This window comes from Esox lucius, chromosome 22 (genome assembly GCF_011004845.1).
Source record: "Esox lucius isolate fEsoLuc1 chromosome 22, fEsoLuc1.pri, whole genome shotgun sequence".
Lineage (NCBI taxonomy): Eukaryota > Metazoa > Chordata > Actinopteri > Esociformes > Esocidae > Esox > Esox lucius.
The window spans coordinates 12,332,739-12,348,967 of NC_047590.1; the positions used below are offsets into that span (position 1 = coordinate 12,332,739).

Consider the following 16,229-nt stretch of genomic DNA (forward strand, 5'->3'; position numbering starts at 1 on the left):
ATGTAGAGTGTGGTGGTGTTACGTTGCTCTGTGCCTTGCTTCTTCTGGGGCCGGTGTGGTGTTTGTTCTGCCGTAAGGGAGATTGGTCTACTGCAGCCAGTCTTGCAGTTGATTTGATTAAAGACCCCCCAGTAGAGCTGGTCTGAAGACTAATTCATAGCCCCTGTCCCAGGAAATCTAGGTTCACTACCCTGATTCAACACTGTTTCCTGTATACTGTGTGCGTGCGTCTGTATCAATAAAATACTAAAAGTCCATATTTCAGTAGACCAAGTGAAGCTTGTTTTTGTCAACAGGGCTCGTTCCCAGGAAATCTACAGCTAGTTCTGGTCTTGCGGCCCTCTTCCTTATTCCAGCGGACGCTGTCCGAAATCTTCTTCAAGTACAACAAGGATGAGTTCAAGATGAAGGTTCCGGTACGTTTGGGGGCGCGCCAGGTGGATGTCAGCGCCGTTTTGGGTGTCAAGGCTGTGTATTTCCCCGTTGACTCTTCTTCCTGGGTTTCAGGTGGTCATGCTGAGCTCTGTCACGGAGCTCCATGCCTACATCGACCGGACCCAGCTGCCCCGGGAGCTTGGCGGGAGCCAGGATTACTGCCACGACACCTGGATCTCACACCGCACCGTGAGTATCGTTCCTCCGCACCCACGGCCCACTACACCGGGCCCGGTCCTGACTTGACGTCTGGCCCGACGGGAAATGTATTGGAGTTCTGCCAGCGGGTCACTTGATGGGCCAGTTTGGACATGTGCGGTGTTGTGTCTGTTCGGTCGGCAGGCTATCGAGGCCTTTGCTCTGATGGTGAAGACCACAGCACAGACCCTGCAGTCGTTTGGGACAGAGCTGGCGGATACCGAGCTTCCCAACGACACCCAGGCCGCCTCCAACCTCCTGGCCACACACACCGAGAAGAAGAATCAGATGAAGGTGAGAAGATGGAGATTCCGATTTGCTCATATGAAGCAATTACGAAAACGCTGCGTTTTAAGACAAAGTTTTGTTGTCAGTTCATTTGAAATGTGGAGAAAACGTGGATAAAAACGCCAACAGTTCCTAATTCGTCTGCTATGTTAGCGTTTGTCTTGGGACAGAAGAAGGGGTTTAGGCTCCAGCTTAGACATTTAGTCTTTTTGCGGGTTCATCTGTACTGTGGGCTGGTAAATGTGTAACTGTCATGTACCCGTGTTGTTGTGGGTTCCAGGAGGATCTGTGCGTGGCCCTGGGTCAGGGGGGGCGGCTCCTGGAGAGCATCAACGAGCCCCTGCAGAGAGACCCTGACTACATCATGAACCAGGATGAAGTGGAAAACCTGGCCACCGTGCAAAGGTCAGCGGGGACATGGGTCAGGATCAGAGAGGCTGTCGTACCTCCAGAGTGATCTAAAGTGTATGCGTTTATTATACGAAACCTGGGATGCATCCCGAGGGCATACGCTGAATGTAGTGCATGCGTGCGTGCGTGCGTCAGTTACCTAAGGTTCTCGTCATGACCCTGATCGTTCTAGGCAGAACTCTGCTGTGTTCCGCTGCAGTGAAATGTGCCTCAGTGCCGTGGTGGTGTATTTTGGGAATGACAGGGACAGAGACAGGATGCGTAGCGGCAAGCCCTCCCAGCTGCAGAGCAGAAGGAGTAGAACAAGCCCAAAGGAAAGGAAACCGCAGAGAATTTCAGAAGCCAAAACCCTGTGTTGGTTGTTTGGTAAAATGGAATGCTTTGCTTTTGAAGGAATTGGATTTGTTAGGGGTTTTATTAAACGCTGTATTGGATGGCAGTTATTTTATCGTTGCCGTTTTAACCAAGTGGTAATTCAGTTGTTAAAATTTCTGATTCACTCAAACTGTCCCTTTATTCCCTTTCCCTTTTAATTGATTCATCTCTGTGTCTCTCGCTCTCTCTCTGCGCTCTCTCTCTCTGCGCTCTCTCTCTCTGCGCTCTCTCTCTCTGCGCTCTCTCTCTCTGCGCTCTCTCTCTCTGCGCTCTCTCTCTCTGCGCTCTCTCTCTCTGCGCTCTCTCTCTCTGCGCTCTCTGTCTCTCAATTCAATTCAACTTTATTAGCATGACAGTTATTACAACCATATTGCCAAAGTTAGAAGTACAGTAAGAAGGAGTCTACACGGTAGCAGCCCCATTTAAGGTGACATCAAGAACAACAATAACAAGCATTGTCAGAAATATTCAGCAATAACAAAATGCTCAGAGTGAACAACGGGTACTCTCTCTCCCTCCATGTCTCTCTCTCCCTCCATGTCTCTCTCTCCCTCCATGTCTCTCTCTCCCTCCGTGTCTCTCTCTCCCTCCGTGTCTCTCTCTCCCTCCGTGTCTCTCTCTCCCTCCGTGTCTCTCTCTCCCTCCGTGTCTCTCTCTCCCTCCGTGTCTCTCTCTCCCTCCGTGTCTCTCTCTCCCTCCGTGTCTCTCTCTCCCTCCGTGTCTCTCTCTCCCTCCGTGTCTCTCTCTCCCTCCGTGTCTCTCTCTCCCTCCGTGTCTCTCTCTCCCTCCGTGTCTCTCTCTCTCTCTCTGTATGTGTGTGTCCCTGTGTCTCTCCCCCACAACCCTCTCCATTCATGACTGTGTCTTTTCCTGTAGACTACTGGGCCAACTAGACGAGACGGAGACGGCGTTTGATGATTTCTGGGACAGGCACCAGACCAAGCTGGAGCAGTGTCTGCAGCTTCGCCATTTTGAACACTACTTTCGTGAGGTGAGGGGACCAGGGATCAGTTGTCTGTCTGTGTAGCGTGCGGGTGGACGCGTCTGTTCTGACCCTACCTGTCCTCCCGTCTGTGTGTGTTCAGGTGCGTACCCAGCTGGACGTGGTGTCCGAGAGGGTAACGGCGTTCTCTGAGGTCGGCATCAACCCCGCCCACGCAGAACACATCCTACGGGAACTCAACGGCGTGGAGGAGAGAGCCTGTGTAAGAGAGACGGGGACACACACACAGACACCCTCGTCTTCCCGATAGTGCACATCCCCCTCCCCCCACCTCATCCATTTGTCTGACCGGTCCAAAGTGCTTTCGGTGAAATGAATTGAGAGCCATGATTGGTGAGGTGAGAGCGGTGGTATCGGCGTGGGTTGAGCCGGGTTTCCTCTAGCTGTTATCCAGCGCTACACCACGACCCTCTGGGGAAAGCTGCAGCCCCATAAACAGTCCATTCATCTCAATGACCGTATTGACTCTGCGGAGGAGACTCACTCCGTGGACGAAGCGGCTGTGGGTTGGTTCACACGTACATGGTTGTGGTACTGTAAGCCTCCTGGGACTCCATGGTTGTAGTACAGTAAGCCTTCTGGGACTGCATAACGTGGCCCGCTGCCTCTCAGAACGTAACAACGCCAGCTGTGTGTGCTGGTTTTGTTCGCGTGGTTATTTATATATACAGCTCTGGTAGAAAATGTAGACCACTGCACCTTTTTCTTTTTGAGTGAGGAACAGAAGCGTTCAATTTGCAGATGGTCTCTTAATTTGAACCCTTCTGCCCCTCACCCAAAACCTTCCTTTTCGACTCTTTTGGAAAGGAAAGTAAAAGGTGCAGTGGTCTCTTCTTTTTTTCCAGAGCTGTATAAACAGCTGTATATATACGTTGTTATATTGTCGTAAGCAGCCCAAGTGAGGTCCTGCTCCGCTCCACTTGGTAAGGTGGGGGAGAGAAAGATGATTGTGTGTTGGGGGGAGGGAGAGTGTGCTGGTGGTTGGATGAGAGTGTGGAGGAAGAGAGCTTGTCGCCCTCAGTAGCCCAGATCATTGCAGGTCCGCAGGGCTGCAGTGCGGAGGGAGCTAGGGTTTTGTGGGGGAGGTGCTGTGATGTAGAGGGAGCTAGGGTTTTGTAGGGGAGGTGCTGTGATGTAGAGGGAGCTAGGTTTTTTTGGGGAGGGGCTGTGATGTGGAGGGAGAGTTATGTTGTGAATGGTGTGTTATGTAGATGGAGCTAGGGTTTTGTTGGGGAGGGACTGTGATGTAGAGGGAGCTAGGGTTTTGTTGGGGAGGGGCTGTGATGTGGAGGGAGAGTTATGTTGTGAATGGTGTGTTATGTAGATGGAGCTAGGGTTTTGTTGGGGAGGGACTGTGATGTAGAGGGAGCTAGGGTTTTGTTGGGGAGGGGCTGTGATGTTGAGGGAGAGTTATGTTGTGAATGGTGTGTTATGTGGAGGGAGGTATGGTTAAGTTGAGTAGGGGCTGTAATGTTGAGGGAGGTAGGGTTACGTCGGGTAAGGGCTGTAATGTTGAGGGAGGTAGGGTTATGTTGGGTAGGGGCTGTAATTTTGAGGGAAGTAGGGTTATGTCGGTTAAGGGCTGTAATGTTGAGGGAGGTAGGGTTATGTTGGGTAGGGGCTGTAATTTTGAGGGAGGTAGGGTTACGTCGGGTAAGGGCTGTAATGTTGAGGGAGGTATGGTTATGTTGGGTAGGGGCTGTAATGTTGAGGGAGGTAGGGTTATGTCGGGTAGGGGCTGTAATGTAGAGGAGGTAGGGTTATTTGTTAGGGGCTGTGATGCTGCTGGCTGTGGCAGGGCTTGAGCTCTGTTTGGGCTGGTTCTGCAGCTCTCTGATAGTCTGCTCCCTGGTACCCATTACATGTTGATGAACTCCGTTGACTCAGTAATGCTCAATAAAGCCCTTCACAAGACAGTCAACTCATTGTTTGCAGAGGCTGTTTTTGGAGGGTCACATGCGTTTTATGGCTTTCCATTATGACCGCTTTGATCTTAACTGGGGTTTTTCCCCTTTTGTTTATTCCCTGCGAGTGAGTTTGAGCGTGAGCGCATTCTATTAGACATGGTAAAGTTAGCTCAGGTTAGAATTTAGAGTTTAGGTTAGGTTTAAAAATAAGCTGGATCTGAAAGTTGGTGTTTGTTTGCCGGCGTGCTTGTGTGAACCCGTTTCTGTGTGGGGGTGTGTTCTGATCAGCATTCCTCCTGCTCTCTAGGATGTGTTGGACAGGGCCCTGTCCCTGGTTACTGAGGGCGATGGGTTGATCGAGAACGCCCACTACGCTGAAGACTCCATCATGCCCAAGTGCTGTGAGTTGAGAGCAGCGTGCGAGGAGATCACCTCTGTCCTGAAGACCAAAAAGGCCCTGCTCTTCAAGGCAATGGAGCTGCACCACTCTCTGGAGAAGGTAAGGAAGTGTGGAAGGAGGGTGAGAGCGAACCAGGCCAACAGGGACTGTATCTGCCCGGGAGCCGTGACGCCGTCCCAGGATTCGAGCGACATTCCTCGTGGCCAAACCCAGTCCACGTGACCCCGCCGGTAAACCCACCTGAGGTGTGGAACACGGCAAACGTTTAGCCCTCTTCTCTGCGTCTCCCTCCTTCCCTCCCCAGGCGTTGAGGTGGTGTGACGAGGGGATCTACCTCCTTGCCTCCCAGCCGGTGGACAAATGTCAGTCTCAGGACGGGGCGGAGGCGGCCCTGCTGGAGTTGGAGAAGTACCTGGACACGGCCTCCCAATACCAGATCACGGACTGCAACGCAATCTGGAGAGACTACGACTCCATCCTCAAACCGGAGCTCAAGGTCGGTAGCGTCCCCTGGAGTCACCAGACCTGACCAGTAGGGCTAAATGTGTTACGTTTCTCTCCATGTGGTCTGGATAAACTCACGCCCTCCCCGGTATAGTCGGACAACTGAACAGGGCCGGGCAGAGGACGCCGCTTTTATCTCCTCGTGTTCCCACCCCTTTTTATCTGTCGATACAGGAGCAGGTGGAGAAGGTGATTCAGAAGCAGGCGTCCATGTTGGAGATGTTTGAGAAGAGGATGGTCAGTCTAAAGAAGCTGGCAGCCAAACAGACCCGACCCATCCAGCCAGTGGCACCCAGGCCTGAAGCCATACTCAAGGCCCCCATGTCCTCCTCTAGTGAGTATACTGCCCCCCCCCCCCCCCCCCCCCTCATACCAACATCCTGGTCCACACCATCTTCCTCAGCATTTACCTTCTGTCGTCGTCTATGAAGCCTTCATCGCCACCTAGTGGCATAGAATTAACACCCGTATTTGTTACCCCTTGAATAATCAAGACATAAAGACATTTCCTCAAAAGCCCGGACTGAAGAGACTCACTTTCGTTGGTAGTTTGACATTTAGCCGAGCGTTTCTTATGTTCTCCCTCCTCTTTGTTGTAGCTCTCAGGGATCCAGAGAAGATGAATGCTGAGGAGAATGTTTTGAACGTCGGAAACTGCAGGAAAGTGGAGATCCAGGTGCAGAACGGCTGCAGCAGACATGGTTCTCTGTCTGAGGAGGAGGAGAACCTGGCTGTTCTCCGACGGTAAGACCTGGGGTCAGGGGTTGAAAGCTAGGGGAATGATGTCATACTGTATGCCGGGGATAAACGTTATAAGCATGTGACTGTTTTTGTCTTTTAAATTGACCCCACCTTAATGTTGGTGGTTTTAATGATTAATGTTTTCTTTCTGAATGGGAGTTATGGCTGTATTGGCAACTTCTACATCCGAGGTATGGCTTGAAATGCATGGAGAACGATATAATTGCGAATCTTCCATGACAGAATAATATGAGTGATGGTTCAGTCTCCCCCAAGCTGATGTTCTGTTGGAAGACCATCTAAAGAAACAGACCCCATATAGAAACAGATCCCATAGATTTAATTCACTTGGTGTAGGATGTGAAAATGGAAATATCACTCGGTGGAGTTAAAGGAAGTCTGTTGTTCTATACCCACAGCCACGTAATGAATGAGCTGTTGGAGACTGAGAGAGCGTATGTGGAAGAGCTACTCTGTGTACTGCAGGTGAGTGACAGTCCTCTTTATGACCACCAGAGGTTGACCTTACCTCACCATTACCTCACATCCACCCCGCCTTGCGACTGGCAGCCTGGTAAATGTAGTGATGTAGCCTGGCGAATACGCTCTTTTTCCAGGGTTACGCTGCTGAGATGGATAACCCGGCCATGGCCCACCTCATACCTGGACCTCTGCTCAACAAGAAGGATGTCTTGTTTGGCAACATGCCTGAGATCTACCAGTTTCACAAGAGGTGGGTGTGTTTCTTTAGGGTCCAGGCGTTGTTGGTTAAGTTTAGGGTTAAGGTTAGGCATTACATCAAGGTAAAGTTTAGGCATAAATGTTACTTTATTGAGGTTAAGGTTAGGTTTAGGGTTAAGATTAGGGCAAGGGAGCATGCAATTTCTATTTTCTAGTCCCCATGAGGGTAGCTGTGTGTGTTTCTAACCTGTGACCGTTGTTCCTGTATGCAGGACGTTCCTCAGGGAGTTGGAGACCTACATGGAGGTCCCTGAGCTGGTCGGACAGTGTTTCCTGGAGAGGATGGGCGACCTTCAGATATATGAGAAGTACTGCCAAAACAAGCCTCGCTCTGAAAGCCTGTGGAGACAGTGTTCTGACTGTGCCTTCTTCCAGGTAACCTGTCAAACCGCTTTCATGACCGAGTCTGTCATAGGGTCCCAAAACTCAGTATACTGTAATCATTATCAGAGTTTTTCAATCATATGAGGCTATTTGTTTGACAAAGGAGTGCCAGAAGAAGTTGGAACACAAGCTGGGGTTAGACTCGTACCTCCTCAAGCCTGTGCAGAGAATAACGAAGTACCAGCTGATACTCAAGGAGCTATTGAAGTACAGTAAGGGATGTGAGGGGTCGGAGGACCTCCAGGAGGCGCTGTCCTCCATCCTTGGCATCCTGAAGGCCGTCAATGACTCCATGCACCTCATCGCCATCACAGGATATGAGGTCAGCAAACCACACCCCTGTCCTCCGTGCTATTTAGGCTACTACTTGTTAGTTTTGCTACTTGTTGCTACTTGTTAGTTTTGCGATCGGCTGATTGATGGTCCTGTGAATGTATTGATCCCTAGGGAAACCTTTCAGAACTGGGCAGACTGCTAATGCAGGGCTCGTTCAGCGTGTGGACGGAACACAAGAAAGGTCACGCTAAGGTCAAGGACTTGGCCCGCTTCAAGCCCATGCAGAGACACCTGTTCCTGCATGAGAAGGCCCTGCTCTTCTGCAAGAGGCGGGAGGAGAACGGAGAGGGTTACGAGAAGGCCCCCTCCTACAGCTTCAAACACTCGCTCAGCGTGAGTCTGTCTGTCTGTGAACCCTGCTTTTTAGTTTGGTATCTGTTCAGTATGGATTGACTGCAGTGTGTTATGTATCGGGCGGTTTGAACCGTGAAAGCGGATTGGCTGAAAGCAGTGTTATATGACACTGTGTACCAAGGGTTTGAAATGTGTGCGTAAGAACCGCCCTTAGCTGTGATTTAATGAAGGCTTACCACAAACCCGAAAGGTGCCTTGTTGTTTAACTGTCCTTCAGATCTTCTCTGAAGTTATATTCTTTGGTTTTTCTGTCAAACAGATGAGTGCAGTGGGCATCACTGAGAGTGCCAAAGGTGATAATAAGAAGTTTGAGATCTGGTGTAATTCCAGAGAGGAGGTGTTTATTGTCCAGGCTGCAACGCCAGACATAAAAACATCATGGGTGAATGAAATCCGGAAGGTTCTGACTGGTCAGCTTAATGCCTACAGAGGTACAACAGGGAGTCTCAGAGGGATTATACACACACACACTCCAAAGTTGCATTCTACCTTCTCTGTTGTTGTGTTAGTATTCTGTACCTAACTGGGATATTTTGTTCCAGAATCCAGTCAAAAGAAGGCATCTGACCCAACAACTCCGAGTTCAACCACCAACAGCCCATGTATGGGTCTGAGGTAAGATGGTAGTCTTGTATGGGTCTGAGGTAAGATGGTAGTCTTGTATGGGTCTGAGGTAAGATGGTAGTCTTGTATGGGTCTGAGGTAAGATGGTAGTCTTGTATGGGTCTGAGGTAAGATGGTAGTCTTGTATGGGTCTGAGGTAAGATGGTAGTCTTGTATGGGTCTGAGGTAAGATGGTAGTCTTGTATGGGTCTGAGGTAAGATGGTAGTCTTGTATGGGTCTGAGGTAAGATGGTAGTCTTGTATGGGTCTGAGGTAAGATGGTAGTCTTGTATGGGTCTGAGGTAAGATGGTAGTCTTGTATGGGTCTGAGGTAAGATGGTAGTCTTGTATGGGTCTGAGGTAAGATGGTAGTCTTGTATGGGTCTGAGGTAAGATGGTAGTCATGTATGGGTCTGAGGTAAGATGGTAGTCTTTTTGACAAAAGAGAAAAATATGTTTTAAGTGTATATGTTTATTTTATTACCTTTTTGTAATCCCCATCAGTCCATTTAAAAACTCTCAGAAGAGTGTGAAGAAAGGAGAAGAGAAGAAGGCTGATGCTGTGATTTCTGACCAAAACGCCTCCTCTCCAAAACACAAAGGTGAGCTTTAAAGAATGACGCACCCCTAAAGGTACCGAACAAGCTAATGAGCCTTTGATGCCGTTTTAGTGTGAACTCTGGCTGCCCCTGTTAACCAGCTTTCTCTTTGTACCAATAGCAATGGATTCCTCCTCTTTTGTCTCTTACCTTTCAACCTGAGCTTTCCTTCCTCTTCAATCCGCTTTGCTCTGCCTCTCTTCCTGTCTCACCTCTCTGTATCTACCTGGCTGTAGAGGACCCAGTCACCAGTCCCACAACTGACAGGGCTTCAGTGGCTAAAAAGCGTTTTACCCTTCAAGGCTTCAGCAATCTGAAGAGTCCGAAAGGTAACCTTAGACTACTGGATGACAAAGGAAGGCAAAGATAGGTTCTCCATTCCCAAGTTAACTCGTAACCTATCTTGTTAATTTGATTTGACGCAAGGCACATTCTTTTCACAAGCCAGCCGCGTTAGGGTTTTTTGAGGACTAATGTTTTGGCACACTTTCCTTTGTAGAATGTCTGCCCCCTGGTGGTAAGTCTAACATTACCAATGCATTTTTCCAGTTATATATAGTTTGTAACTAATAGCTAAAATATTAGATTTAGTCCAGACTAGACTGCAGAGTCTTTTTTAGTTAGTCCCTTCTTTATCTACAGCTCTGTAATAATATTTGGATCAAATTCTTTTTAGTCTGTTTTAAGGTTGTTCTTTCCTTTCTCTCAGTTGTTCCTCTTTCCCTCCCTTTATCATTTCCTTCTTCCTTTGTTTCTGTCTCCTTGGAGCGACAGGATCCCCCCTTAGCCCCGACCACAAAGCCAAACGCCACGAGATTAAGAGTGACCCCACTCCCTTTGGGTTTAAAGGTATTCCCTCTGACCCCCACCAGTGTTTCATCTCCCCCAACCTGACTGTAACTGAAGTCATTCCAGCACCATCCTGTCACTGTCCCATCCTCCTTACATCGATCTCCGTGCCACCATCATGAAAGGCATTTGTAAATTCTGTGTGCTAGATCAACTTCGTCTGCCGAAGTCCAATGACCTGGTTTAGCTTTAGACGCCGAACCGACCAGGAACCTTCAAAATGCATTTGAGCCCAGCTCAGAGTTCTGCTGAGAGTTGACTGCCGGTGCTTCTCCTCTTCCTCAGAGCCCGGTCAGACTCCCCACATCCCACTGAGCGGGGTCAAATGGCTCAGCACCTCTAGTCTCTTACAGGCCAAGAGGAGAGGTAGAGTGATGCCACGGCTGGACCCATTACTGCTGTGTGCCTGGGCTCCAACTTGCTCTCTGTCTTTCACACAATCAACCCCCAACCTTCCAGCAAATAATCACAAATCACTGGCTTGATCCACATTCACAGAGAAATACTATCTTTTGCTATTGAATATCTTAATGTGTGATATTCACAAAATGAAGAAAAGCTAAACGTATTTACTCTTTATGTTTTGATTTAAGATGTTGGATCACTGATCGGAACAGTGCGTCTCTCTCGGTAGCATGTTGTTGTGGTGTTGGTCTTGGCTGGCGTTGGTTGCTGTGTGTTTCTTTCGGACTGATCACAATGCACTGATCAAGCTGTCACTGGGTGCCATCTTCATGTTCACCTTCGAACCACGATTTGGTTCTTGTGGTTCTGTTTTCTGTTTTGGGGATTATAGCATACTCTCTCAATTGGATGTTTGCATCATGTTATCTCTTCATGTTTCACCTATCACCGTTAACGCCTTGTCCTGTTTATGATTGTCAGGCTTCATGCTTCTTTCCCTCGACTGTCACACCTGTTTTTACGTTTGGCCGATGTTTGGCAGTAACATTCTCTCAACCTCAATATATATCTTGAACATGCCTCTGAGCGTTCGGTGCCACTGCTAAATGCAGATTTTGCTACATTACGCCCCATCTGTCTCTCCCACGGTGTAGGTTGGAGCAAAGCCTCACTCTCCATGGACGCATCAGAAGAGCATGATGGGTATTCCAGTGCCGAGGACCCGATGAACTCTGATACCGAAGATGAGGGAGGGAGGAAGCTGGTGAGTCGTGGTCGCAAGTCACAACATAGAAGAGAAGTGACTGGCCGTTCACCAGCAAATATATGTGGTAGCCTAACACGCGGGACACCGACGACCTTTGTGCTGTGACCCCAGGCTGTCGGCGGCAGGTTCACGGTAGTGGCTGACTATGAGAAGGAGAAGGGAGGGCCTCAGGATCTGTCGGTGAAGAGTGGAGACACGGTGCAGCTCATTAAGGAGGGAGATGACGGCCAATGGTTTGTTAGGAACCTGAGGAGTAGCAAAGACGGCTGGGTAGCAGCAGCCAACCTCCTCACACTCATCACAGAGTCCAAGTCCTCACAGTCCCTTAGTAGCTCAGGTACACAAGCTGTCTCCCTCCCTCCCTCTGTCTGTCTGTCCCCCTTCCTCCCTGTCTGTCTGTCCCCCTTCCTCCCTGTCTGTCTGTCCCCCTCCCTCCCTCTGTCTGTCTGTCCCCATCCCTCCCTCCCTCCCGCCCTCCGTCTGTCTGTCTCCCTCCCGCCCTCCGTCTGTCTGTCTCCCTCCCTCCCTCTGTTTGTCTGTCTCCCTCCCTCCCTCTGTTTGTCTGTCTCCCTCCCTCCCTCTGTTTGTCTGTCTCCCGCCCTCCCTCTGTTTGTCTGTCCCCCTTCCTCCCTCCCTCTGTTTCCCACCCTCCCTCTGTTTGTCTGTCCCCCCTCCTCCCTCCCTCTGTCTCCCGCCCTCCCTCTGTCTCCCCCGTCCCCCTCCCTCCCTCTGTCTGTCTGTCCCCCTCCCTCCCTCTCTCTGTCTGTCTGTCCCCCTCCCTCCCTCTGTCTGTCTGTCTGTCCCCCTCCCTCCCTCTGTCTGTCTGTCTGTCCCCCTCCCTCCCTCTGTCTGTCTGTCTGTCCCCCTCCCTCCCTCTGTCTGTCTGTCTGTCCCCCTCCCTCCCTCTGTCTGTCTGTCTGTCCCCCTCCCTCCCTCTGTCTGTCTGTCTGTCCCCCTCCCTCCCTCTGTCTGTCTGTCTGTCCCCCTCCCTCCCTCCCTCTGTCTGTCTGTCCCCCTCCCTCCCTCCCTCTGTCTGTCTGTCCCCCTCCCTCCCTCCCTCTGTCTGTCTGTCCCCCTCCCTCCCTCCCTCTGTCTGTCTGTCCCCCTCCCTCCCTCCCTCTGTCTGTCTGTCCCCCTCCCTCCCTCCCTCTGTCTGTGTGTCCCCCTCCCTCCCTCCCTCTGTCTGTGTGTCCCCCTCCCTCTCTCTGTCTGTCTGTCCCCCTCCCTCCCTCCCTCCCTCCGTCCGTCTGTCTGTCTCCCTCCCGCCCTCTGTTTGTCTGTCTCCCTCCCGCCCTCTGTTTGTCTGTCTCCCTCCCTCCCTCTGTTTGTCTGTCTCCCGCCCTCCCTCTGTTTGTCTGTCCCCCTTCCTCCCTCCCTCTGTTTCCCACCCTCCCTCTGTTTGTCTGTCCCCCCTCCTCCCTCCCTCTGTCTCCCGCCCTCCCTCTGTCTCCCGCCCTCCCTCTGTCTCCCCCGTCCCCCTCCCTCCCTCTGTCTGTCTGTCCCCCTCCCTCCCTCTGTCTGTCTGTCCCCCTCCCTCCCTCTGTCTGTCTGTCTGTCCCCCTCCCTCCCTCTGTCTGTCTGTCTGTCCCCCTCCCTCCCTCTGTCTGTCTGTCTGTCCCCCTCCCTCCCTCTGTCTGTCTGTCTGTCCCCCTCCCTCCCTCCCTTCCTCCCTCCCTCCCTGTCCCCCTTCCTCCCTCCCTCCCTCCCTCTGTCTGTCTCCCGCCCTCCCTCTGTCTGTCTCCCGCCCTCCCTCTGTCTGTCTCCCGCCCTCCCTCTGTCTGTCTCCCGCCCTCCCTCTGTCTGTCTCCCGCCCTCCCTCTGTCTGTCTCCCGCCCTCCCTCTGTTTGTCTGTCTCCCGCCCTCCCTCTGTTTGTCTGTCTCCCGCCCTCCCTCTGTTTGTCTGTCTCCCGCCCTCCCTCTGTTTGTCTGTCTCCCGCCCTCCCTCTGTCTCCCGCCCTCCCTCTGTCTGTCTGTCTCCCGCCCTCCCTCTGTTTGTCTGTCTCCCGCCCTCCCTCTGTTTGTCTGTCTCCCGCCCTCCCTCTGTTTGTCTGTCTCCCGCCCTCCCTCCCTCTGTCTCCCGCCCTCCCTCCCTCTGTCTCCCGCCCTCCCTCCCTCTGTCTCCCGCCCTCCCTCCCTCTGTCTCCCGCCCTCCCTCCCTCTGTCTCCCGCCCTCCCTCCCTCTGTCTCCCGCCCTCCCACCCTCCGTCCGTCCGTCTCCCGCCCTCCCACCCTCCGTCCGTCCGTCTCCCGCCCTCCCACCGTCCGTCCGTCTCCCTCCCTCCGTCCGTCCGTCCGTCCGTCTCCCTCCGTCCGTCCGTCCGTCTCCCTCCCTCCGTCCGTCCGTCCGTCTCCCTCCGTCCGTCTCCCTCCGTCCGTCTGTCTCCGTCCGTCTGTCTCTGTCCGTCTGTCTCTGTCCGTCTGTCTCTGTCTGTCTGTCTGTCTCTGTCTGTCTGTCTGTCTCTGTCTGTCTGTGTCTGTCTGTCTGTCTGTCTCTGTCTGTCTGTCTGTCTGTCTGTCTGTCTGTCTCTGTCTGTCTGTCTCTTTTAATCATAGACTCTCAGTTTGTATAATAGTGGAAGATATGTAAATAATAATACCTTCATTTTATTTTTATATTAATGTTTTGTTTTAGAGGTGTTGTTGGACTCTTGTGTGAACTTGTGTAACTTTTGTTGTGTAACAGAGGGCAGCGTAACGGGCAACCTCAGTACATCTTCCAGCTGCAGTGAAACCTACACAAGTTTCTCTGACATCAAGCCCTGAAGTTCCACCCCCCCCCCGTGAGACCTGAGATGCAGTTACAGCACCGCCCAGTGGTTGGCTGTTGATATGACATGTGCACTTGTCTCATCCACTCTCCCATATTGAAGTTTAGGCAGCATGGAATGTAGCAACAAGCCATGCTTACCGGTCAGTGTGAAAAGGGTGTTAAGGACTAACTGCTCTCTGGACATTACTCTCAGGGACAAATTGGAGTGACCTAGCCTTTAACTGGGATTGAAGGCTGGCACACATTGGGGAATCATTGTATGTTGATGATCCACTCAAACACCTGGAAGTACAGGCCTCTCCCCTACTTGTCAGTGTTCTAGTGGGGGTAAACAATGCTCAACTGCCCCCCCCCCCCCCAACAGTTTATTCAGCTTTTGTGGAATAGAAATGCATTGAAAGAATTGGAGGCACATTCTTTTTATGACAATCTGTGAACTAAAATGTCCACAGCAATTTGTTCCCCACTACATCACTAACCTGTCAGACAAGTAGAGACAGGGAAGTATACACCCGCTCCTTTCCCTGGGCATGGATCACACAAACCCAGGCAGGCTTTGTTAGCCTAGTGTGGTACCGCCCCTCTACAGTAAGTTGGCAGTGAGATGACAGGCGCTGTACTACTGCACTCGACACATCAACAGTCAGGTAACAGTCATAATGTTTATCTGTGACAGACAGTCTCCCAGTCCAGTCATGAGTGACTATAAAAAAAAAAAACTGATGGATTTATATTTAATGGGTTTCTAATATACCCCCCCGGTCATGAAATACTTCAAACAGTTTGGTCAAATCTGTGCATCTACGGCTTAGACCAGAGCGAATCCAGAACATATTCAGCCCCTCTTCCTCCCTGGTCTTTGAGCCTCCACCTGTTCGGTCTGTGGAATTAGACCTGAACTTTTGGCTTTGTTCCTGGAGATCTGAGACCGTTGGGCTTTTGCACCACCAGGTGCACTGTTGCACGACTGACAGGTATAACAAAAACTTCTACAATAACAATTCTCAGGATTTGCTTCAGTTGGTTCAGAATAAATCAGATAAACAACAAAGAAATCCCGTCAAGATTGTGATTCCCATGTAAAGACTGATGTCAGGTCTTGGTGTTGAAATAACTGTGAAATGTATCAGAGCTTATAAACTTTACAGGCATTATTTGTATGCGTTAATGTGTATAATTTAAGTTATTTGAGAAAGGTGTGTACAGAAATTATAATCCTATACCTCATATTAAATGAATTGGTTGTTGGGGCATGCTTTTTGCCTGGCTACCCTTCCACCTTGCTCCGTCTAACTTACATGTCTAATCCACAATGAGTCAGAGATGGTCTGCATGATGATTATGATACTCTGATTGGTTAGATTTTCAAGGGAATATCCAATCTCTGATGAGTTATTTTTGTAGAACACCTCTCATTTCAAAGACACAATTGACTTCTAATGGTGGCTGCTTCTGACTGAAAAGACGTAGCTGTCGTTCAGCGCAGAACTTGTGTCATGGTTAGTAGTCAGGCAATATGTTTTCATGGTCTTTTTTTTATCTCTCGAGAAAATATATGAATACAAATATCATCACTTTGCTCATTTCAGAATGCAGTCTGTACACTGAAAACTAAAGATTTCTCTATACGTCACATGTGGAAAGTTGAACTAAGAATAATGGTTGTCTCAAACGTCCACACACAAACGGTTTTAAATGGTGTTGGTTATAACTGTTTTATAACTGATAACTTGTTCTACTGTATACTGTTTTGATTTGCACCCTGTAAAATGTTATTGTCACATTTTTATGCAGCACATTGCAGCATTAATGTCTTTATTTTCCTATGGTAACAAGTGTTGATACAGATCTTATATAAATTAATGATATGCATTCATATCAGTGTATATGTGTAAATAAGTATTTCTGAGGTGTATTATTAAAGCAGCTTGAATAAAGCCTGAAACATTCTTTCATTCAGTTCGTTTTCAATTGTGTTTTTTCTCACTTAAATCAATTACGTTTATTCATGAAGCCTTTTTATATTAGCAGTTGTCACAATGCTTTTACAAAACACCCAGCCTGAAACCTGATGAGCAAGAAGCAAACGAAATTTGGGGGGAAACCCGACTGGGCCGGGTGAACATTTTAAGAGTACAAGTTGTAATAATTAATAAATGC

The 16,229-nt window shown here is 50.1% G+C and overlaps 1 protein-coding gene across 8 annotated transcripts in view; it reads left to right on the plus strand.

The window, feature by feature from the left end:
- mcf2la (mcf.2 cell line derived transforming sequence-like a) overlaps nucleotides 1-16,028 on the plus strand; it is a 51,879-nt gene extending 35,851 nt beyond the window's left edge. For 3 of the 8 annotated variants that reach the window (XM_034289727.1, XM_034289730.1, XM_034289728.1), the window contains exons 5-29: nucleotides 297-416; nucleotides 508-624; nucleotides 778-927; nucleotides 1,202-1,326; nucleotides 2,584-2,698; nucleotides 2,793-2,912; nucleotides 4,925-5,116; nucleotides 5,322-5,513; nucleotides 5,696-5,855; nucleotides 6,121-6,265; nucleotides 6,682-6,748; nucleotides 6,880-6,995; nucleotides 7,216-7,378; nucleotides 7,491-7,709; nucleotides 7,835-8,056; nucleotides 8,337-8,508; nucleotides 8,620-8,692; nucleotides 9,185-9,282; nucleotides 9,516-9,608; nucleotides 9,779-9,796; nucleotides 10,045-10,128; nucleotides 10,414-10,494; nucleotides 11,187-11,296; nucleotides 11,411-11,636; nucleotides 13,983-16,028. In XM_034289727.1, coding sequence (XP_034145618.1) covers nucleotides 297-416; nucleotides 508-624; nucleotides 778-927; nucleotides 1,202-1,326; nucleotides 2,584-2,698; nucleotides 2,793-2,912; nucleotides 4,925-5,116; nucleotides 5,322-5,513; nucleotides 5,696-5,855; nucleotides 6,121-6,265; nucleotides 6,682-6,748; nucleotides 6,880-6,995; nucleotides 7,216-7,378; nucleotides 7,491-7,709; nucleotides 7,835-8,056; nucleotides 8,337-8,508; nucleotides 8,620-8,692; nucleotides 9,185-9,282; nucleotides 9,516-9,608; nucleotides 9,779-9,796; nucleotides 10,045-10,128; nucleotides 10,414-10,494; nucleotides 11,187-11,296; nucleotides 11,411-11,636; nucleotides 13,983-14,062 — 3,258 coding nt within the window. In that variant the 3' untranslated portion in view covers nucleotides 14,063-16,028. The remainder of the gene's footprint in view (nucleotides 1-296; nucleotides 417-507; nucleotides 625-777; nucleotides 928-1,201; nucleotides 1,327-2,583; nucleotides 2,699-2,792; nucleotides 2,913-4,924; nucleotides 5,117-5,321; nucleotides 5,514-5,695; nucleotides 5,856-6,120; nucleotides 6,266-6,681; nucleotides 6,749-6,879; nucleotides 6,996-7,215; nucleotides 7,379-7,490; nucleotides 7,710-7,834; nucleotides 8,057-8,336; nucleotides 8,509-8,619; nucleotides 8,693-9,184; nucleotides 9,283-9,515; nucleotides 9,609-9,778; nucleotides 9,797-10,044; nucleotides 10,129-10,413; nucleotides 10,495-11,186; nucleotides 11,297-11,410; nucleotides 11,637-13,982) is intronic. The other 5 variants (XM_034289725.1, XM_034289726.1, XM_034289729.1 and 2 more) reach the window with 5 other exon arrangements.
- Nucleotides 16,029-16,229: the final 201 nt, after the last annotated feature.